The 25,095-nt window shown below is 44.1% G+C and overlaps 1 protein-coding gene across 7 annotated transcripts in view; it reads right to left on the bottom strand.

Moving 5' to 3' along the window:
• Positions 1-5,553: 5,553 nt before the first annotated feature.
• LOC106568027 (homeobox protein cut-like 1) overlaps positions 5,554-25,095 on the bottom strand; it is a 238,969-nt gene continuing 219,427 nt past the window's right edge. For all 7 annotated transcript variants that reach the window (XM_014138033.2, XM_014138031.2, XM_014138032.2 and 4 more), the window contains 3 exons: positions 18,191-18,379; positions 15,849-16,152; positions 5,554-15,669 (listed from right to left, as the gene is read on the bottom strand). In XM_014138033.2, coding sequence (XP_013993508.2) covers positions 15,222-15,669; positions 15,849-16,152; positions 18,191-18,379 — 941 coding nt within the window. In that variant the 3' untranslated portion in view covers positions 5,554-15,221. The remainder of the gene's footprint in view (positions 15,670-15,848; positions 16,153-18,190; positions 18,380-25,095) is intronic.

A 25,095-nucleotide genomic window follows, 5' to 3' on the forward strand; every position in this document is an offset into this window, starting at 1 on the left:
CAGCTCCATGTTCCCTATATTCCTTCAGCTCCATGTTCCCTATGTTCCCTCAGTTCCCTCAGCCCCATTTTCCCTCAGTTCCCTCAGCCCCATGTTCCCTCAGCCCCATGTTCCCTCAGCCCCATGTTCCCTCAGCCCCATGTTCCCTCAGCCCCATGTTCCCTCAGTTCCCTCAGTTCCCTCAGCCCCATGTTCCCTCAGTTCCCTCAGTTCCCTCAGCCCCCTTACACTATTTTCCCTCAGCCCCATGTTCCCTCTGTTCCCCCAGCCCCATGTTCCCTATGTTCCCTCAGCCCCATGTTCCCTCAGCTCTATGTTCCCTCAGTTCCATCAGCCCATGTTCCCTCAGCCCCATCAGCCCATGTTCCCTCAGCCCCATGTTCCCTCAGTTCCCTCAGCCCCATGTTCCCGCAGTTCCCTCAGCCCCATGTTCCCGCAGTTCCCTCAGCCCCATGTTCCCGCAGTTCCCTCAGCCCCATGTTCCCGCAGTTCCCTCAGCCCCCCTACCCTGTTCCCTCAGCCCCATGTTCCCTCAGTTCCCTCAGCACCATGTTCCCTCAGCTCTATGTTCCCTCAGTTCCATCAGCCCATGTTCCCTCAGCCCCATCAGCCCATGTTCCCTCAGCCCCATGTTCCCTCAGTTCCCTCAGCCCCATGTTCCCGCAGTTCCCTCAGCCCCATGTTCCCGCAGTTCCCTCAGCCCCCCTACCCTTTTCCCTCAGCCCCATGTTCCCTCAGCCCCATGTTCCCTCAGTTCCCTCAGCACCATGTTCCCTCAGTTCCATGTTCCCCATGTTCCCTCAGCCCCAAGTTCCCTCAGCCCCAAGTTCCCTATGTTCCCTCAGCCCCAAGTTCCCTATGTTCCCTCAGCCCCAAGTTCCCTATGGTCCCTCAGCCCCATGCTCCCTATTCTTCCTCAGCCACAGGTTTCCTCAGCCCCCTCAGCCACACGTTCCCTCAGTTCCCTCAGCCCCACGTTCCCGCAGTTCCCTCAGCCCCACGTTCCCGCAGTTCCCTCAGCCCCACGTTCCCGCAGTTCCCTCAGCCCCACGTTCCCGCAGTTCCCTCAGACCCACGTTCCCGCAGTTCCCTCAGACCCACGTTCCCGCAGTTCCCTCAGACCCACGTTCCCGCAGTTCCCTCAGACCCACGTTCCCGCAGTTCCCTCAGACCCACGTTCCCTCAGCCCCTTGTTCCCTCAGTTCCCTCAGCCCCTTGTTCCCTCAGCCCCTTGTTCCCTCAGCCCCATTGTCCTTCAGTTCTACCTTCTAAACCAGGGGTCGGCAATCCAAATGAGAGAAAGATACATTTTTCAACTTCTGGTCACAGGTCACCAATGATTTAATGCTTCACTGGGTCCTAGGCCATTTAATTGTGCATATTTGAGCCAAACCTTAAAAAAAATACTTGAGTAGGTGCTGAGATACATATTTTTTCATCTCAGAAAATCCAATTCAGACTGCTGGAATATTGACAAAAGGTCAAGGTCATAGTGATTGAACATAATTAAGTACGTCAGCATTTTCTACTTTATAGCAATACGCATTTGTGCCAATTGTGCCATAGTCTGTGGCAAAGAGCAATGTGCAGCTCTAACTGCCACATATAAATGGAACTGCCAAAATAAATAAACGCCAACATAAAGTTTCTTAATAGGGTGTTGGGCCACGAGCCGCCAGCACAGCTTCAATGCACCTTTACATAGATTCTACTAGTGTCTGGAACTCTATTTGAAGGATGTGACACCAGTCTTCCATGAGAACTGCTATCATTCGTTTTTTGTTGGTGTTTGAAAACGCTGTCTCAGGCCTGCTCCAGAATCTCCCACAAGTGTTCAATTCAGTTGAGATCTGGTGACTGAGACTGACACACACAACTTTTAAACCCCATATTCTCCTTTATTCCACTCTTTCAACTTTTAAACCCCATATTCTCCTTTATTCCACTCTTTCAACTTTTAAACCCCCCTATTCCACTCTTTCATATTCACTGAGATATCTTCTTCTAGCCATGGTTAGCCAAAATAATAATGACCCTAAGCATGATGGGATGTTAATTGCTTAATTAACTCAAGAACCACACCTGTGTGGGAACACCTGCTTTAAATATGTTTTGTATTCCTTATTTACTCAAGTCTTTCCAGCTGGCTGGTTAACACTGGGTTAAACTGATTCAAAAGTTAACGGCAGAGCCAACACGATAACTGGCCTATGGAAGTACTTCTCTTAGCGAGAAGTAAATTACATTTGTACATGAGCTATATACGCTATCCTTATATTCTTGATCCTAGTGATATAGGACTGTGTAAAACAGCCTGGAATAAAAACAACGTGTGTGGGTGGAGAGAGGGTTGGTTTTACATGATTACTCGCTCTAGATTGTCAGTACTGCACATCTTCTTTGCTATCGTGCCATGGCTGTGTCAGTGTCGATTGTAAGTAAAATGTACAGTGAGGGAAAAAAGTATTTGATCCCCTGCTGATTTTGTACGCTTGCCCACTAACAAAGAAATGATCAGCCTATAATTTTAATGGTAGGTTTATTTGAACAGTGAGAGACAGAATAACAACAAAAAAATGCAAATCATTTTATAACATTTTGGACATGCGTTTTTCTGGATTCTTTTGTTGTTATTCTGTCTCTCACTGTTCAAATAAACCTACCATTAAAATTATAGACTGATCATTTCTTTGTAAGTGGACAAACGTACAAAATCAGCAGGGGATCAAATACTTTCCCCCCCCACTGTATCCAGGAGTTACTCAAGTTTTTTTCTTAAGTCTGGATCCCTGCACTGTCTCAATGAAGATCTTGATCACTTTTATAGCCTCTGGACTAAAACCTAATTATGACAAGTGTACTATATTGCGTATTGGATCATTAAAAGACAATGTTTACACTACCTTATAGTTTACCACAGGGGTTCAACTTTGGTTTTAGAAGTGGGGGGGACATATTTTTTAAATATTTTTTTATCCAGTTGGATAAACACTCCAAACCGCCTACCCGACTGCTCGGTGGCGTCCGCATGGTCCTAAAGCACACGGTCGCCTCGTTTTGTATCAATGACAGTGAAAGTTGCGCCCCTGGTTTACCAATTAAATAGACAGATTGTGAAGTAGACATACTTGGTATTCATTTCTCAAAACATATAAATTAACTTACCATAACCAACTTCAATAGAAAGTTTGCAAAAATAGATAAGATTCTGCAACCATGGAGAGATAAATACTTGTCTATTTATGGAATTTTATTAACTCCTATCACAGTTGACTTACTAATGGCACTGCCTACTCCACTAGTTTTTTTAAATCATATGGGCAAAAAAATATTGGAATGCAAAGCCAGACAAAATTAAACATGCCTATTTATAATGAATATGAGTTTTGGGGGCTAAATTATTAAATAATAAAGCATTAAACCTCTCACTAAAAGCTTCACTCATACATAAATTATACTTCAACCCAAAATGGTTCTCCAGTAGATTATTAATAAAGGCTCATACTTTGTTCAAATATTGCCTTTTTGCCTTTATATAGGGCAAATAGGTAGCCTAGTGGTTAGAGCGTTGGGCCAGGTCCATTCATCAAGGATGATGAACGGAAACAGGATGCGCCTGAGCTCAATTTCAATTCTCATAGCAAAGGGTCTGAATACTTATGTAAATAAGGTCATAAAAAAATAATATATATATATATATATAAAGGGAACACTTAAACAACACAATGTAACTCCAAGTCAATCACACTTCTGTGAAATCAAACTGTCCACTTAGGAAGCAACACTGATTGACAATACATTTCACATGCTGTTGTGCAAATGGAATAGACAACAGGTGGAAATTATAGGCAATTAGCAAGACACCCCCAATAAAGGAGTGGTTCTGCAGGTGGTGACCACAGACCACTTCTCAGTTCCTATGCTTTCTGGCTGATGTTTTGGTCACTTTTGAATGCTGGCGGTGCTTTCACTCTAGTGGTAGCATGAGACGGAGTCTACAACCCACACAAGTGGCTCAGGTAGTGCAGCTCATCCAGGATGGCACATCAATGCGAGCTGTGGCAAGAAGGTTTGCTGTGTCTGTCAGTGTAGTGTCCAGAGCATGGAGGCGCTACCAGGAGACAGGCCAGTACATCAGGAGACGTGGAGGAGGTCGTAGGGGGGCAACAACCCAGCAGCAGGACCGCTACCTCCGCCTTTGTGCAAGGAGGAGCAGGAGGAGCACTGCCAGAGCCCTGCAAAATGACCTCCAGCAGGCCACAAATGTGCATGTGTCTGCTCAAACGGTCAGAAGCAGACTCCATGAGGGTGGTATGAGGGCCCGACGTCCACAGGTGGGGGTTGTGCTTACAGCCCAACACCGTGCAGGACATTTGGCATTTGCCAGAGAACACCAAGATTGGCAAATTTGCCACTGGCGCCCTGTGCTCTTCACAGATGAAAGCAGGTTCACACTGAGCACGTGACAGACGTGACAGAGTCTGGAGACGCCGTGGAGAACGTTCTGCTGCCTGCAACATCCTCCAGCATGACCGGTTTGGCGGTGGGTCAGTCATGGTGTGGGGTGGCATTTCTTTGGGGGGCCGCACAGCCCTCCATGTACTCGCCAGAGGTAGCCTGACTGCCATTAGGTACCGAGATGAGATCCTCAGACCCCTTGTGAGACCATATGCTGGTGCGGTTGGCCCTGGGTTCCTCCTAATGCAAGACAATGCTAGACCTCATGTGGCTGGAGTGTGTCAGCAGTTCCTGCAAGAGGAAGGCATTGATGCTATGGACTGGCCCGCCCGTTCCCCAGACCTGAATCCAATTGAGCACATCTGGGACATCATGTCTCGCTCCATCCACCAACGCCACGTTGCACCACAGACTGTCCAGGAGTTGGCGGATGCTTTAGTCCAGGTCTGGGAGGAGATCCCTCAGGAGACCATCCGCCACCTCATCAGGAGCATGCCCAGGCGTTGTAGGGAGGTCATACAGGCACGTGGAGGCCACACACACTACTGAGCCTCATTTTGACTTGTTTTAAGGACATTACATCAAAGTTGGATCAGCCTGTAGTGTGGTTTTCCACTTTAATTTTGAGTGTGACTCCAAATCCAGACCTCCATGGGTTGATAAATTGGATTTCCATTGATTATTTTTGTGTGATTTTGTTGTCAGCACATTCAACTATGTAAAGAAAAAAGTATTTAACAAGATTATTTCATTCATTCAGATCTAGGATGTGTTATTTTAGTGTTCCCTTTATTTTTTTGAGCAGTATATATATATATATATATATATATATATATATAATATACACACACACACACACACACACACACACACATTTGTAAAAATGTCTAAAAACCTGTTTTCACTTTGTCATTGTGGGATATTGTGTGTAGATTGATGAGAAACATTTTTTATTTAATCAATTTTAGAATAACAAAGTGGAAAAAGTCAAGGGGTCTGAATACTTTCCCAAATGCACTGTATGTAAAACTGTTTATACCTGTTAATAACATGCAACAGACCAATATTATAGCAAAAAAAAGACACCACACCAACTTTGTGTTTGTATAAAAGATATTTACTTCAATTATCACACCTAGGGTGCTAGTGAATAATAATAACAATAATAATAACAACAATAATACATTGTGAGTTTCATACAGTGATATTGCCTCTCCATATTCTATAGGGACTGTCTTACAGTGCTGAGAACAGACTACATGACTTAAATGACCAAATAAAAAGGAACCAGATGAAAACAACAAATGAGAGAACAACTGAAACTGGAAGAGATACATTTTTTTCTGTGAAGGAAGAGTCACCCTCTCATTGCCAATGATCATGAGGCCTAGAATCACGTCATAGAAAAATATATCAGCGGACAGCAACTAGCTACACCTCTCTCTGGACTGAAGAGGGGGAGGAAGAGCACTGTTGTGGCCAGTGATAGTGACAAGGACTCTGCTAAAAGTAGTTTCCACCTGAGCTTTGAGAGAGACACAATTAGACCAGCTGAGATGGTGGGAGTGTTCCTCACTTCAAAAGCAGTCAGTAAAAAGAGAGGACACAAACTAAAAGATAAGGAAACTACAGCCCTTAACTGCATAAGAGCCGCTCAATGCGCCACACACATATACACACGCAACGTCATATAAATGCCTAAATCCCCACCGGGTGTCATTTTACCCCATGTCAAGCTAGAATTGAAAAGTGAAGTGTTGGAGAAAAAGTGAATTGCGCTGTAACTCTTCGTTTAGAAAGACACTTTTTTGGTTGAAGGGATTTTTAAAATTTATTTTGCAACATAGGGTAGCTTCAATGTAAAAAAACGAATCACATAACCTTCAAAAATAAATGAAATTGCACAAATCAAATGTCTATGGAAGCCATATCTGTACAACTCAGGTCTCCAATCACACTGGCATTTATTTTGCCAAAACAAGAGCTCTGCAATAAACATATCATTCAAGGGACTTAAAGGTCTCTCCAGCAGTGGAAAAAGAATCAAACAATACGGTATAAAATCTTGATCTTCTTCCACCCATTTAAGGAAACGCAAACAAACAAAACCTGTTTGTCTCAGTTATTTCCGAAAATCAAGTGTCTATAGCAGTGTTTCCCAACTCCTCGAGTACACCTGACAGCACACATTTTTGTTGTAGATTAACTTCATTGAGGGCTTGATGATTAGTTGACAAGTTTAATCAGGTGTGCTTGTCCAGGACTACAACAAAGATGGGTACTGTTGGAGGTACTTGATGACTGGAGTTGGGAAACACCGGTATATTTTAACAGGCATTCTCAAGTTCTGCTATTGAATGACAGTTGACCAACAACATGACCTATGTATAATCAGATATTATATACAATGTACTGAAAGTCAGCAACTCGACATTACAGTAGATAAACTGATAGTGAGATGGCAGCCTGACCAAACACAAGAAAGTTGGAGACCTCTGGCACTTTGAAGGAGAGAGTGGGCACACACTCTCAGACTTCTCCACATGCTTGGTAAAAGTAGGGTCCCAGTTTCAAACTCATCACCTGAAAATAAAGGAAGGTTGCTTATAAACCTGGTAGGGCAATTAATAGTAAAGGCGAGGAGCCAAAACCATTAGCGAGTACGGCTAGCTTTGTTCTGAACGAAATTAGTCAATGAGAATCAGATTATACGACAACAAAATCAATTATCTTAGACTCGGATATAGCACATGGCTAAACAAAGGTGAATAGGAGTTGAGAAACCAAGACAAACTTGATGACTTCAGCAGTTTAGAAACATTTTGTCTGGTTCTAAATTCATACAGTCAGTTGAGGCTTTGGGAGCATGTAAATGTGAATATGGAGACAGATCTGAACTTAGGGAGGGGACTCCATGGACACCCATCTTATATAGGTCTTAGACAATGCCATCAAAACATCTTCTCATTTGACTAGACAGCAAGGTAGCAGCAAAGGACTGTGGGTGATGTAGTTCTACCATGATTCCTTCACTAAAGCTCTAAAAACGCAGCTTTCAAAAAACACAATATTGGTTGTCAACTATAGGGAGCCAAATGAGTTGTCCATTTGGAGTTGGCCGAGAATGGTTCAAAACCCATGGAGAATGGTTCAAAACCCATGGAGAATGGTTCAAAACCCATGGAGAATGGTTCAAAACCCATGGAGAATGGTTCAAAACCCATGGAGAATGGTTCAAAACCCATGGAGAATGGTTCAAAACCCATGGAACACAAAAAACAGTTAGTCAATGTATCATATAGTTAGTTATTCATTGTAACCTATATGTCAACTACCACTGAGTGATGGATTCAATGGACATTGGTTGACCTGTAATGCATAGAGTATTATGAACCTTACTTACATAATCCAAATTGAATATGACATGATTCATGCTGTTGTTGTTGACCATTATTATAGTCTCCCTTTCCAACGTCACTGGCATCCAAACTCTATTCACATGCCACTTCTGAATCCTCACAATCACAATAAGCCTACTGTCCCTGGCTGACTTCTGAGACTAAACACAAACAAAAAGATACGAGAGTAAGAATGAAACGTATTCATGTTCAAATCAAATCTTCAACAAAAATGGGAAGGCAAATCAAAAGCAAATAAATTCAGATTTTCATCAAACTTTTGGCAAACATTGTCAAAAATCTTTTGTCACTACCAGTGGCTCTTGACATTGAATAAGGAGATCCAATAAGGCAAAAGGAGTGTATATAGTATAAATAAAAGTAAGTATAGATTGGGGATGGTGATGTACAATGACGTTATATGATTCTGTATATGCTTCTATGAGAATCAAGGCATTGGTCTTAATGTGTACTAGGTTAAAGTTTGTCTCACAAATACCGCAAGGTTATGAAATGATTGAAGGGTCATATTAGAAATGTGAATTAATGACACACAAACACCATGAGACCAACGCTGGCTAATGCTAAAACTTCTGCAACAATCCTTGTAGTCCATCTTACAGAAGTGTGAGGTTTTCGTAGTCCTAATATAAAAAGAAAAAATTAAAATCCTAATGGACACAAACCCTACAGAGAGAACTACCAATACGGTGACAGTAATAACAAAAAACAAACCCATTGTAATGCTTAACAACTTGCTCTAAGGATATATTTCATCTGTACAATTTTATATGACAGTGTATATAATATTGATAGCAATCTGCTTTAGTTCTATAGAAAAATATTTGCAAAGGGCAAATTCCTGAAATTCGTCCAAAAGAATCGTATAGATTCTGCAACAAATTATACACTTTAACTGAACATTGGACTCGAATGGAACGAACTGTGTTTTTCTTAGCAACAGAAAAATAACATGAAAACACAGAAGGGAATTGTAGCACAAAATAACTGCACAAACACATGCAAAATGCCCTATTGTACTGTATAAACCAGTGTAGCTTTGGGTGCTTCCTCCAGGGTTCCACTGAAATCCCATCCCCTAATTCTTCATGATATTCAGAATCTAACCCATTCATTCAGAAAGCTACAGACAACTCTGTGTCTACAAAACTGACCAACACTTAAAGAAAACCTTTCCCTGTCAATAGCAGAAATATACACATGAACAGGAGAAGAGAAAAGAGGATCGACCTCTAGCTCTTGGACTCCCTACAACATAAACACTTTATTAACTTGTGACTGATAAGAGTAGCCTGTTCTATATGATCTTTACATGGACATGTGATAGACAGTAACTCACAGACAGGTAGTCAAGCCTGATTTGGTCCTCTTTCAGAAGTTGTATTGCTCATGTATTGGTGTGTTATATCAGTCCGTGTCTATGTTCTGTGCCTTTGTAATCAGCATTATTTCCATGACTGTGGCCTTTAGGAGCATTGTGTCCTTGAATACTGGAGTCTGACAAAGCAATGTCATATATGTGAACCAAACCTATGGGGAAAAGAGGTGTGGTACACATCAACAACAACCAATGACGTTCAGACGGTTTGAAAACTGGGAAAAGGTAAAAACTCATTCAAGCACTTTGCTTCTACTACAACCAGAACGACTTCCATTAGCTCAGAGTGCACAACCCCCCTTTAATGATCACGATAAAATAATAATCCAAAACACATTGACCTATGAATAATAAAATCCAATTAAAGTTCATGATGGTTGATCAAAAACATTTCCCTCTGGGCCAAAAGACCAAACTACACTGAACAAAAATATAAATACAACATGTAATATGTTGGTCCCATGAGCTGAAATAAAAAAATCCCAGAAATGTTCCATTCGCACAAAAAGCTTATTTCTCTCAAATGTTGTACACAAATTTGTTTAAACCCCTGTTAGTGAGCATTTCTCAGCTGCAAAGATAATCCATCCACCTGACAGGTGTGGCCTATCAAGAAGCTGATTAAACAGCATGGTCATTACACAGGTGCACCTTGTGCTGGGGACAATAAAAGGCCACTTTAAAATGTGCAGTTGTTGTCACACAACACAATGCCACAGATGTCTCAAGTTTTGAGGGAGCGTGCAATTGGCATGCTGACTGCAGGTATGTCCACCAGTGCTGTTGCCAGAGAATGTTAATTTGTCTACCATAAGCTGCCTCCAATGTTGTTTTAGAGAATTTGGCAGTGCATCCAAACGGACTCACAACAGCAGACCACGTGTAACCATGCCAACCCACTAACTCCACATTCGGCTTCTTCACCTGCGGGATCGCCTGAGGGGGAGGTGTGGGTGTTGAGGACGATTTCGGTCTGTAATAAAGCCCTTTTGTGGGGAAAAACTCATTCTGATTGGCTGGGCCTGGCTCCCCAGTGGGTGGGCCTGGCTGCCAAGTGGATGGGCCTATGCCCTCAAAGGCCCACCCATGGCTGCACCCATGCCCAGTCATGAAATCTATAGATTAGGACCGAATTCATTTATTTAAATTGACTGATTTCCTTATATGAACTGTACCTCAGTATAGTCTTTGAAATTGTTGCATGTTGCCTTTATATTTTTGTTCAGATTACATGCAATGTTTCCAAAATGACTGACAGCAGAACATGATTTGGGGAGAAAAGTGAGAGAACTCCTGTTCAAATCTTCAATTAGCATCAAATGAGAAACAAATAAAGGAAAACAAATCCACACAAACTCAAAAAGCACTGCCTGTCAGGTATGTCACCTGTTCTAACCGGGCAATAGCTGGGAACAGTTGACATCATGACAGCACGACTTGACATGTTAGTAATAGTATCAAAGTGAAATCCCTCTGGGACCCTCGCATACCGTTGATCAACTCCATTAGTGCCTCTACCAGACACTCAAGCCTGCATCGTTCTTAATGAGGGCCATACCAACTATCTGCGTGGGGGCTTTTGATTGTGGACCTCCTACTAAATCTGTGGCCTACAAGAGTCTGCCTTGGCATCACCTCTGGAGGAGCCAGCCCAGGACTGTAGACAGTCACAAAACGGTCCCCCCCTTTGTTCAACAGCAGTGAAGTATTTCCAAACAAAATAACTTTGCTACAGATGTCAACAGCTAAGTTGAAGACGCAGCATGTGGGAGACCAATCAAAATGATTGCTTGTTTCCATGTGGTGCCTGCACAAGACTTGGAGAACAGTGATGAAAAGTCTCACGAGAACGACGACGGGATGGGCGCAAGACTTCAGTCCAAGAGACCGAGCCAGCTTACTGCATTCGTTTAAGAGCAATCCTGAAAAGAATAGCAACACTTCGGTCTGGATCACTTTAAGGCAAAGGCAATCCTATGAAAATATAGACTGAAGGAAAAGGCTTGCAGACGGTTAAGTGCTAAGATGTCTCTTTAATAGTGCTAAAAGATCAATACATTTTTTGAAAGGTAATGTTTTTGGGTATGATCAATTTAAGCTTTACGTGTCAAAAGCCATTATATATAAATATTTTTTGCTTAAACTTGTCGATGTACTTCTGCTTTTATCAAAAGATCAACACTCCTTGATTTTTTTGTTTTTGTTCAATTGATCACATTTTTTCAATGAAATTCAGTAGAAAAGTGTAAGCAGCGGATAGGGACTGCTGTGGCTTGGCCAGACTGGCAGTGTGTCACTTGAGGGAGCGTGGTTTGGAACCATGCAGGACACAGGGCTGTTTAACAGTGTGCTAACATCACTCCCCTCCAGAGGTGATCCAATCACCACCAGCTTCGCTGTAGGAGGGGCAGCTGAGCAGTAACCATTCAGGACCCAATTGTGTTCCAAATGCTCACAATTTAAAAAGTATCCAATAATCTCTTTCTCTTTAAAGACTAAACTTATTGTAAAGTCAGAACGGCACAGAAAATATTCATGAGCGTGCAATTAAATCTTTTCAGGTAAAGTTGCCTCCCCCTTTTTAAAGAGGTTTTTGGTCAGTAGTGCTTGTGCTTTACACACCTGTTTGTGTTATTGTTAGTATAAAAATGTCATTTGATCAGTTTTTTTTGTTTGAGGGAACTAAACCTATATTTAGCTAATAATAATTGAGGAAATATGAATCTTCTAAATAGTCGGTGTACATAGTAGTAAGAGCTTCACAAAATGCCAAAGTCAAACTCCTGCTGGATCTAAGCACATATATAGTGATGTGATCACTGCTTATTTTGGATAAAATCTACCTGACTTTATGCATCTCAAACAAAGCTAGGAAATCTTAAGATAAATGTCAGATTCAGAGGTGATGCCAAAGGACAGCAGTTCCAGGCCTTCAGATGCTACTGGTTCTTGAGCCCCACCACAACTTCGGTCCTGTGCTGGGTTCAGTAATACACGGAAAATGTACAAAATAGAATATAAGTCAACCTGATTTCAATCATGCTTGATGAAATGAAAGAGGAAAATAGAAATGCAGAGACTCATTAAATCATGAACGGTGAATGCACCATAATGCTGTAGACGACGTTGTCGGGTTGCTCTCCCATTTCAGCTCAAACAACATAAATGACACTGTCAAAACGTCTTCAAAGATCACTAAATATACATGTATGACAACTAAATCTCGTACATATAACCCAATACTGCCGGCAGTCTATCAGTCAAAAAAAACATTATATGACCCCTTATAGTCCCTTCCATACAATAATAACAACAACAATATTGAACAGAAATCAAATAAGACATTAACATGTCAAATACAGCACCTATAAATAAGCATAACAAAAACATGAAACAAAAAAACGTTATGTTGAAGTGATCTACTGCTTGTCTTTAATATGGCAATAAAGGGGACCTACTGTATTTGTGAGTCTGCTATGCCGTAAGCCGTATCATTTAGAAAACAGCTTAGAAGAAACAAAGAGTGGCAGTTGTGCACTCTACGTGTGTGCAGGTATATACAAATCAAAGCCACACAGACTTATAAAACACACACAGACACACACACACACACACACACACCACTCAAGGGTGTGTATGGCAGAGCAGGGAAGCTAGTCCTCGCTCACACCCTCACACCCCCTTCTTACGGTACGTGGATACAAAATCACACACACCTACTTAAGTACACGTACGTGTGTGCTCTCACACACTCAAACACACAGGGAGAGGCAGTGGGCGGGCAGGCACTGTGAGCTTGTGGCATAGGAGGAGGAAAAAGGGGAAAAGGGAAGAGGTTGCGATGTGTGCGGGGAAGGGGGGGGCTATTGTTCTACCATATCTGTGGAAGGGAGGGTGGGTTGAGGGTTAAGTATAAAACTAATGTCTTTGTTTTCTTCCATTGACCCGTGTCAAGTGATCTTAACCTCTGAGATATATTCACATGGGGCAGGCCAAGAGTTACAGCTGAAGATAAGAGGACTTGTTGTGACCAGTGGAGAATGGAGATGCTACGTAACAGTCATGAATTGATCATAAAACTGGTCATAATATAAGGAGTGAGCGCATCAAGATTGGTGGGAGAATCAGCTTGACTTTGAAAGAGACAACCAAATTGGATGGGGGATGTCACATCGACAGTACTGTGGATATAACTTTTGGTATTGGTTATTCAATTAGTAAAAATGTACCTTGAAATATCTCTACTAAGCCTTGGCACTGTTTCGTACATTTGACCTCTGAGCAACACAACATGGCAGCCTGTGGAGAATATATGTCAAAGGGTTTTAAAGGAGTGTGACTGGTTGACCATGACCAGGTCAGTCTTGTAGCTCTGTATGGGAACACACAAGCAGAGGAGAGTCCATCTCTTCCTCAGACTCGTAGTGCATCGCATGTGAGGACCGACACGTAACAGCTGGGGTTTCTTGTCTTTCTTTTCTGTCTTTTTACAATGTACATATATACACACAACCGTAGGTAAAGAGTTGAGAGCAAAAGAGCCAGATGCTTGGAATATACAGTAAAGTGAGCTGTGCATCTCCTGGCTTTTTCACCCAATGAAACGCAAGCCTCCCCATCCGAGGGCCAGGCTGTGAAGTGCAGCGGCCGTCGGCTCTACTGTACATCCTGGTTCTGAGGTCTTAATAGTGTGGTTTTTGTGGTTAAAATAGGTTAAAAAGCAAGTTCGCACATTTTTTTTATTTTTTTTAATATCTAGACTGAAATTGTTTTTTTTCTCCATGAACTTGTATACAACTTTTTTGTTTATTTTCTTTTTTTCTCAAACCTGATTTTGGCCTAAAATGGAGTGTATTAAACAAACGCTCCCGGTGCCACCAAAATGGCGTCCCCCGGAAGTCAGTTAAAGCTATGAAAGAAATGTACACTACTTATCAAAGAGCTTCTAGATCACTCACGAGAAAGAACACAAAGTAAGCTACCACAAGATGTTTTTCAGATTTTTCCTTTTTCCTGACATGACCGTTGCATTTTATGTTGGACGTTGAAAAACTGTGAATTAAAGTGATACTTTTTTTTCAAAGTTCCTTTCAACTGATAATGAGTATTTCACTTCAGATTTTACCCTTCCCAAATATTTAGGAATCTGAAATAGCATTGTTTAAAGTCGACCGACTGTGCAATCTCTTACTGGCAACCAAATTGCTATAAAGTTTATTTTTCTTTCTCAGCGGAGAAAAATAATTTGATAAAAATGTTAATTATTTTCTCAATAGAGTCCATAGCATATTAAGAGTTCCAGTGCCATTACATGGCAACTTTTGGGGCACAGAAAGGAACATTGCTTGGGAATGGGTTCTCCTCTCCTGCAGACTAATTTTCTAAATGCTTGGCTTTTCATTCTCTTTTTTTGTTTGACGATCCTATCAGATAGCCAAAGAACTGCAATGGAGTTATGAGGAGAAAGAACCTCTTACAAAACTGAAAAACGGGAAAACATTGTAACAGTTAGTCTACTAGATGTGAAAACTCACTGAGCGAACAAGGTTAGAAAAACTTTGAGGTGGTGAATAAATCTCTCAAAGGGAAACACACACACACACACACACACACACACACACACACACAAATAAAACACATAATTGCTTCTCGTGACATTTTCCTCCTGTGGAGTGACGCTTCTTTGTGAGTAGCGCAAGTCTTTCGTCTCTTTCGCACCTTTGGCCGGTGGTGTCAGGGCCCTGTGGCCAGCAGGGCTGTTAAGTGCTTTATCTCCAAACAAAGCCAGGTTGTTGCTGCTGTTTCGCTTCTTGAAAAAAATCTATGAACCCTCTTTGATATGAAAACTCGTAAAAGATGCCAGTTCTTCTCTGGCAGCACTGCTCCAGTCTTGGCCTTGGAACTGTGCAGTCAGGGCACTAGAAAAATAGTAACTCTCTCTCTCCCCAGCAGCAGTGGGTACCGTATCAGAACTCCCACTCGTGGGGCTCGTCTTTACCGGCAGCCTTCTCCAGGCGGTGGATGATATTATTGAGGTTGGCGGCTTTCTTCTTGCGCAGGCTGCTGTCGCGGGGGTTGCGGGCAGCAGTGGTGGTGGCCACAGACGCAGAGGAAACATGGGTGCTCTCGGGGAAGCTGAACAGGCTGTCCAGGGCGCCGCCCTTGTGGTGGCCGCTGGTACCTGCAGCGTTGCTGCCGGTGGCTGACGTGGTGCCCTCGTCTCTGTGGTCGGACCCCCCCTCGCCTTCTGAGGCCGGGTGGTGCTCGTGGCCGGGGCGTGTGCCCTCCACCGTGCCATCTGACTCGGTACCGTCACAGCTGTCGCCCTCACTGGCCTTGCCTGCCCTGGTGGACGGGGAGCCGCCCTCACCTCGCTGGATCTCCTCGATGAAAAGCTCCCGTCGGATACGAGACCTAGAGGCCAGAGAGAAAGAGAGCAGAGGAACCCCAACATCCCTCAGTCAGACACAGACACAGAGCTGACAGTCTCTCACATCAACACAGCAAAAAGCAAGTATTTGGAATAAAATAAACTATTTAGACCCAGGTCTGCATCCATTCCCAGCCTTCTCCCCCTGTTCCTCTCCACCCACCTATAGTTGTGGAACCAGTTGATGACGGTGCTGGTTTTGAGGTTGAGCTGTGAGGCCAGCTCCTCAATGGTCTTGGGCGAGGGGTAGGGCTTTTGCTGGTAGGCCCTCTTCAGGGCCTCCTTCTCCTCAGGGGCCAGCACCACACGGGCCTTCTTCAGGTGCTGCTGGGGAGGCTGCTGCTGGTGCAGGTGGTGGCCGAGGCCGTGCTGGGGGCTGCCCCCCTGGCTGAAGTCTCCCCCTGACAGGCCCCCGCTGTCCGCCGTCTGGCTCTCGCTCACAGAGCTGTGGCGCCGCTTCATGTACGCTGACGGGGAGAGACGGGAGGGCAAAGGGTTGAAAATATATGAGCCCTCTACAGAGAGAGATGGAAGGGTTAACTATAGTATGAGGATGCCATGTAAACTCCATGTAGACTTGCCTGACTGGGCTTTCAATTCCGCTTTAAATTCACACAGACAACATGATATCTGTCCACAGCAACTGAAATATTACAGCATTCAACAAATGTGGATGTGATCTTTTATAAGGTTCACAGGTGTAGCTAAATACACTAATACAAGAGTCACAAAATCAAAGATAAACATCGCCACCAGGGGGCAGTATTACCATACACATGCTAAGGAGACAGATTCCCTACCATAAAGAACAATTGAAAGAGGAAATTGACTGTTCGACTCCTCTTGAGACCTGCTTGATACATTTAAACATGTTCACATGGCATGTGTGACATGGAAGTAACAGATAAGTCACATTACGGACCAAAATATAAACATGATTTATGAGACGTCTTCATGTATATATAGCAGCAACACTTAATAATCTAAACAAAAGGCTCCATGACTGTACATTTAAGATGCTAGCTTCAACATGCTAATGGTTAATGGCTATTGGCTAACCTGTTACCCTTAAGCTTGAGATGTATGACGAGTTTACTTAAGTGCTGATAGGTCAGCCTTGTTTTTTTTTACCTCCAAAATGGTTTTGTGAGGAGAGGACTGGGTTAGTGTTAAGCTTATCCAAGATAATCTGTTAAGGGGAAACAGAGCTTCCATTATGCCTTAATAGCCATCCATATCAGCTGCCCTATCATTTGACCACACAATTTTAAGTGCTTTTAGACCTACCAAAAAGCACTATATAAAACACACATCATTATCATCACGCATACAGAGTGCAAAACCCCGTAGCCCTAGCTGTGTTATGAGCAGAAGTCCCTGTCGCCTGGTCGGGGGTCAGGCAGGGAAAAGAACATCCAGGCCGTAGCGTTAGCAGGCTAATGAGGAGTCTCCCTGCAGTTATCCCGTGCTTCGCTACGGTAACGCTACCCAACACACTTCGCCAGACTGGGCTTTGACTCATAACCAGCCTAGCATCAGCCCCAGCCCCAACGGAGGACCAATATATGCCACTTTTACCCCGGGAGAAGTGTTAATGGCCTAATCACTCCAAGAATGTTCACTTTGCTTATGGAGAGGAGGAGGAGTGGAGGAGGAGGAGTGGAGAGCGGGAAGGGGAGAAAAGAGGGCTCTGATGAGTGCATTGGACTTTGAATAAGCAGGCCCCGAAGAGACTGGGGCCCGTCATGTCTGATGAGAGCGTTGACGTCTCGTGCCCAGATTGATCTCGACAGCGCCGAGAAACACATATCCCCCACCCCTCCGACACACACACACACACACACACACACACACACACACACACACACACACACGTCTCCACCCCCTTTTCTTTTTAACCAGGAGCACTGGGCATGTGCTGTTTGACTCGGCAGCCCGGGGACACATCTGGGCTGTTAGAGGAGGAAAAAGAGCAATCAGAAATGCCCCCCCATGCTCTTCTTCCTCTCCGTCCCTCCCCCTTGCTCGCTAGCTCGTCCTCTCACTCCATCTCGTTCTCTCTTGCCATCTTGTTTTACTTTATTCTCTCTACTTCAAGCCCCACAGAGTGTTTAGGACGGTTGCCTGGCGGCCTTGAGGGATGGTACACTCCCAGGGAGGGGTGCAGGGACAGATGTTGGTGGGTAAAAACATGGCCTATGGAGGTAGCTAGCTTGTAGCTACATCAGTGTTCTCTCTATCCTAGTCTCTGTCTTGAAAGCAAGGACATAGGACATGAAGGACAGACTCATGCCTAACTCTAAATCCCATCCAAGGACAACGTGGCACAAATTCTGCCTTTCAGAGTGCCAGGCGGGGAAAATGCCATACTGTCCCTTGGCTTTAACCATTTTATATTCAGATGTGTAAAAGGATAAGGGCTAGGTTACAGAGGTGAGGTAGGGAGGGAGGTAAAAAGAAACAGAGAGATGGAGGAAAGAGGGATGGAAAGGAAAAAAGGAGTACCTTTCTTCTCCATGCGTTTCATGTCCATGAGTTTCTCCACGTTGCGCGGGTCCTGGAGCCAGAGCTGCATGCGGACGAAGGGCTCGCGTCCCTTCAGGCTGAGCTTGTGCCAGGGCTTGGGCCTCGCCAGTAGGTCAGACACCGAGCCCTGAGTAAGACCCAGGATGGTTTCCCCAAACAGACGCTGACCTGGGGGGGGGGGGTCAGAAAGAGAAAGAGAGGAGGGGGTTAGATTCACAACTCAGAGAAGGACAGAGAGGAACGTCACTAGAAGGCAACTAGAATCAGTAGACCACGTCGCCTGAAGTATGGATAGAGCAATATTTGTAAGAAGAGCGTACAACTCTTAAACAGTGCCTGAAATCACTTCTAAAAAGGATGATAATTAGGGCATGACCCAGTTAACAACAAGCATTCATGTGTCCAGTTGTTTTTCATTTTATTGAATTTTTTTAAACTTTTACACCTTTTTCATATCCAAATGGAAGTTACAGTCTTGTCCCATCGCTGCAACTTCTGTACTGACTCAGGAGAGGTGAAGGTCGAGAGCCATGCGTCCTGCAAAACACGACCCTGCCAAGCCGCACTGCTTCTTGACACACTGCGAGTTTAACCCAGAAGCCAGCCGCACCAATGTGTCGGAGGAAACACCGTACAACAGGCGACCGAAGTCAGCTTGCAGGCGTCCGACCCACCCCGCCACAAGGAGTCGCGAGAGTGCGATGGGACAAGGACAGCCCGGCTGGCCAAACCCTCCCCTAACCCGAACGACGCTGTGCCAATTGTGCGCTGCCTCATGGGTCTCCCGGTCACAGCCGGCTGTGACACAGGCTGGGATCGAAACCGGGTTTGTAGTGACACCTCAAGCCCTGCGATGCAGTGCCTTAGACCGCTGCACCACTCGGGAGGCCCATGTGTTTTCTGAGGGTTAGGAGAATATTCCACTAATATCTCCCCCAATCACAAATTGTTCATTTATGTGTCCAAAGAAACATTTATTACACATCACATCTTGTTACCTTTGCAGAGCCAATCAAGGCCCTGAGAACCACTGATCCAATCACAGCTCTTTGTCTGTTGGCAATGTTAGGGATACTCACACACGCAGTGCTTTTAACATAGTGTTTTCAACTTCCATATGTGACATACATAATTACATTGTGCATGTTCATTTATACAGTAATTATTATTCAACATGTCCTCACCAGGGATTTGAACTCACAACCTCTAGGTTCACGGTACTCCGATCTTCCTGCTATGCCACCATGTCCGTATCATGTATAAGTTCATCTGACTCTTCTCATCATTGATTTAGCCCATTTCAACAACTGAAGGGCTTTCTGTATAGTTGTTTAAGGTTGGTGAGGTATATTAACCTGTTTTAATGACTCCTGAATCACTATGATCAATAAATTATTTCCTTGAGTGTACTTTTAACAGAGCTGAGATTTTAAAAATGCATTTACCCTATTGCTTACACCTATCAAGTTGTTAGGGGTTACTTCTGGACAGAGCCTAAATATACTGGCCCATCCTTTGTTGGCACAGTGGTTATGGGTTCGATACCTACTAGGGGAGTCACCCTACTCTCACATTCTTAGCAATATACACTGCTCAAAAACATAAAGGGAACACTAAAATAACACATCCTAGATCTGAATGAATGAAATAATCTTATTAAATACTTTTTTCTTTACATAGTTGAATGTGCTGACAACAAAACACAGAAAAATAATCAATGGAAATCCAATTTATCAACCCATGGAGGTCTGGATTTGGAGTCACACTCAAAATTAAAGTGGAAAACCACACTACAGGCTGATCCAACTTTGATGTAATGTCCTTAAAACAAGTCAAAATGAGGCTCAGTAGTGTGTGTGGCCTCCACGTGCCTGTATGACCTCCCTACAACGCCTGGGCATGCTCCTGATGAGGTGGTGGATGGTCTCCTGAGGGATCTCCTCCCAGACCTGGACTAAAGCATCTGCCAACTCCTGGACAGTCTGTGGTGCAACGAGACATGATGTCCCAGATGTACTCAATTGGATTCAGGTCTGGGGAACGGGCGGGCCAGTCCATAGCATCAATGCCTTCCTCTTGCAGGAACTGCTGACACACTCCAGCCACATGAGGTCTAGCATTGTCTTGCATTAGGAGGAACCCAGGGCCAACCGCACCAGCATATGGTCTCACAAGGGGTCTGAGGATCTCATCTCGGTACCTAATGGCAGTCAGGCTACCTCTGGCGAGTACATGGAGGGCTGTGCGGCCCCCCAAAGAAATGCCACCCCACACCATGACTGACCCACCGCCAAACCGGTCATGCTGGAGGATGTTGCAGGCAGCAGAACATTCTCCACGGCGTCTCCAGACTCTGTCACGTCTGTCACTGTGCTCAGTGTGAACCTGCTTTCATCTGTGAAGAGCACAGGGCGCCAGTGGCGAATTTGCCAATCTTGGTGTTCTCTGGCAAATGCCAAACGTCCTCCACGGTGTTGGGCTGTAAGCACAACCCCCACCTGTGGACGTCGGCCCTCATACCACCCTCATGGAGTCTGTTTCTGACCGTTTGAGCAGACACATGCGCATTTGTGGCCTGCTGGAGGTAATTTTGCAGGGCTCTGGCAGTGCTCCTCCTCGCACAAAGGCAGAGGTAGCGGTCCTGCTGCTGGGTTGTTGCCCTCCTACATCTCCTGATGTACTGGCCTCTCTCCTGGTAGCGCCTCCATGCTCTGGACACTACGCTGACAGACACAGCAAACCTTCTTGCCACAGCTCGCATTGATGTGCCATCCTGGATGAGCTGCACTACCTGAGCCACTTGTGTGGGTTGTAGACTCCGTCTCATGCTACCACTAGAGTGAAAGCACCGCCAGCATTCAAAAGTGACCAAAACATCAGCCAGGAAGCATAGGAACTGAGAAGTGGTCTGTGGTCACCACCTGCAGAACCACTCCTTTATTGGGGGTGTCTTGCTAATTGCCTATAATTTCCACCTGTTGTCTATTCCATTTGCACAACAGCATGTGAAATGTATTGTCAATAAGTGTTGCTTCCTAAGTGGACAGTTTGATTTCACAGAAGTGTGATTGACTTGGAGTTACATTGTGTTGTTTAAGTGTTCCCTTTATTTTTTTGAGCAGTGTATTTTAATGTCATATTGTATTCTGAGAACATTGCAACCACGTCTCATACTGAACAAAAATATAAACGCAGTCAATTTAAATAAATTCATTAGGCCCTAATCTATAGATTTCACATGACTGGGCAAGGGTGAAGCCATGGGTGGGTCATGGAGGGCACAGACCCACCCACTGGGGCGCCAGGCCCACCAAATCAGAATTTGTTTTTACCCACTAAAGGGCTTTATGTGTTGTGTGACAAAACTGCCCATTTTAAAGTGGCCTTTTATTGTCCCCAGCACAAGGTGCACCTGTGTAAAGATCATGCTGTTTAATCAGATTCTTGATATGCCACACTTGTGAGGTGGATGGATTATCTTGGCAAAGGAGAAATGCTCACTAACAGGGATGTAAACAACATTTCAGGGATTTTTTATTTCAGCTCATGAACACTTTACATGTTCAGTTTATATATTTGTTCAGTGTAGATAAGTTCTGCTTGACTTTAAGGGAATGTTCTCCTAACTTTAACACCAAAACACGTTAGAGGTTATCTTAAGGTTTTTGCTAACATACCGTAATTTCCGCACTATTAAGCGCACCTGAATTAAAAAAATATATATATTATTTTGAACATAAATAAGCCGCACATGTCTATAAGCCGCAGGTGCCTGCCTACACAGGCTTTAACGAAACACGGCTTGTAACAAAAATAAATAGGCTTTAACGAAACACGGCTTGTAACAAAAAAAAAAAATTAGCAGTAAGCTTTAGTTGTCTTTTTGCACTGAGTCAATTCCTCACGCTGCTGTTTCCAACGTCTTATCATCGACTCATTAAGACCAAGCTCCCGTGCAGCAGCTCTATTTCCTTTTCCAACAGCCAGATCAATCGACTTCAACTTGAAAGCTGCATCATATGCATTTCTCTGTGTCTTTGCCATGATGAGGGTGACAAAATGATTACCGTAATCAGAATGATGGGAAGTTTGAGAGCGCTCGATTTAATCTAAACAGTAAACAAAAAAGTTGTTTGACCTTGACCTGTTCGGCAATTTCATTGGTCTAATGAAAGCTTCATGCCGCCAAAAAACTGAGCACGTCACAGAATGTTTTTTTTTTTTAGAAAAAAAAATTGAAAGCGGGAAAAATCCATATATAAGCCGCGGGGTTCAAAGCGTGGGAAAAAAGTTGCGGCTTATAGTCCGGAATTTACGGTAGTTAGAATGCTCCCCTAACTAACAGAAAACTGGACACTCAAATATTAGGGTAACAATATGGGTAACATTAAGGGTAACATTACAAAAATGTAATCTGGAAAGCTATTGTCAACATTCAACATTTAATTCACCTTTTTTTCATTTTGCTTGCTATTGGAATAAACTTGAATTCCACGCACGAACACGCATCAACATTACATGTCCTTTAAGTTTCCAAGGTACAGGGCAGGGCGGCATTGAAAACTTGCCATCAGAAGTTGGCAGCGTTTAGTCTGTTGCAACTGTGGCTGACTTCAATCAGAGAAGAGACAGTTTAAATAGTCTTTGACTTGCGTTTGAGTGCCTGAGTTGTTTTAAAGACATTAAAAAAAAGGTCTGGATTCACATAAATAAATAAAAAACAACAACCGAGGCCTCTCTCTCGGTTCGCAGCATAAACATTCACCACAGCAGAACCTCAGGTTCTTGAAAGGCTTCAAAGCTGGCGAGCTCTCACACAGAGCGCCGTGGAGCTACATTTCAGCACACTATGTCCCAGGGGACCCCTCAAACATGCCTTTGGCAGCGAGGAGGGAGGGTGGTGTTGCTCTTCACTGTGCTTCTCACAGTGTTTCATGCCGGGGAGCTGAGCGTTGGGGCAGCTGAACAAACGCAGGCAGCGTGGCGGTGAGAGAGAGAGGCAGAGATGTGAAGCGCTACTGAAAGGCGCTGGGATTTGGGGAGCAGTTCCTCTAAAGGGAAGAGAAGTGGATGAGTAGACAGCATGAGGCTGGGAGACAGAACAGGTGACGCCAGTCCCGCTGAGAGAATCTCTTGGGGTATGTGCGTGTGTGTTGCACGGAGATGGAAGGGCTGCTTCACCATTCCCTTCTCTCACCGACTCCGACAGGGCTTTGTTTTGCGCCGAACACACACATTCTCTCTTATAGTACTTACACACACACACACACACACACACACACACACACACACACACACACACACACACACACACACACACACACACACACACACACACACACACACACACACACACACACACACACACACACACACACACCTCAAGCCCTGTTCTTATTGCAATTGGATGCAGTGATGCACACAGCAGCCCTGTGGAGCTCAGCCTGTGTATGAAAGTAAAGTCAAGTACAAGGGGTAAACTTGTTCATCTATTCTTAATGAACCATTAAGGTCTAAATCAAATCACACAATTCCAACGCCATAAATCAAAGGACCTAAGAAAATACATTATTGACCACCAGCTAATATAATGTGCCACTAAAAAAGATTAGATTTGGGTACAAGCAGCAGGTGCAAACATGTTCATTGAGAGGCATCCTTTGTGCCCATATTTCCTAAAACGTGTGCGAAAGAAAAAATCATAATGATTGGCCACATTTGCACGCACCACTTCGAGTCCTATAAAACAAATCTGATTTGGCTGTGTGCATCATCGGTGTCGGTGTGAATCTCAAAACATGTGAATTACAAAGCTAAGAAATCATGCGCCTAATTCACCCAATAGAGTGCCACACCAAAATGGATACCTACATTGTTGATTGCCATACCGATATCAGGGAGTGAACTATATAAGGTAGAAGAGTGACTAGGCTATACACATTACTATTTGTATTACCTTTAAATATTCAGGTGAGGAAGTGAAAACATTGCATTTTACAACAACCCAGCCAAGAGGGTGCAGTGCTACAGTAGTTGACAGACAAGGGAGTTTAGCTGAAGGGAGCTGCTAAATGACACCATCCATCACTGGCCCTGGCCGCCTCACTGCCCTGACAGGGGAGAGGAGGGGTGAGCTGTGGCTAGGTCTAGGGAACAGATGGAGGGAGCTCTTCTCTGTGGGGCTAATTGAGAGGTCTGGAAACGAGGTGGAGTGCAGCCCTATGACAACCAGGCTTTGTCCCAATATTAATCTGGCTAGTATCATCTGATAGTATCGACCATACTGTAACTCAATGTTCAACAGATAAGTGACCCAAGTTATCCAACTGGCTCAGAGGCTAACCAGGAAACACTTAGTCTTGAAGCACGACCACATCCCAATAGTGCTGCTACACAGACTGTGATAGGAGCTAGCTCCAGATTTGGGTCCTCCCAGGACAGTGTGTAAACTGTGCTCTCTGTTCCTTTGCTGTGTGAGTTGATAGTTGGGCTGGTTAATTTTAGCTGAGGGAACAACTAACGAGCTAGCTGGCCAGCTTGTGGAACACGGCAACTGGTTTAATCCTGTTTGCCTTGGCAGCCCAGTGTGACGCTGGTGGGGTAAAGAGCATTTCCCCGTTCTGGAGCGGAGATACTGTGTAAAATGATGACACATGCACCGAACCCAGCACAACATTATTAGTTTAATGTGTTGCAACTCTAATCTAAACTAATTATTATCAGTGGGAGGGGAGAAAAGCTTGTTAGGAGTTTGTGCTTCTTGGTGAGCAGTACACAGTAGCATTGGCACAATGTTACAATCACTCCTCACCTCTCCACTGCGATAGCTCATGTGTGGCCACTGGTGAATGTTCTGGCCCAAAATGGCTGCCGTGGCATCACCC

This window comes from Salmo salar, chromosome ssa13 (assembly GCF_905237065.1).
Source record: "Salmo salar chromosome ssa13, Ssal_v3.1, whole genome shotgun sequence".
Taxonomy (NCBI): Eukaryota; Metazoa; Chordata; class Actinopteri; order Salmoniformes; family Salmonidae; genus Salmo; species Salmo salar.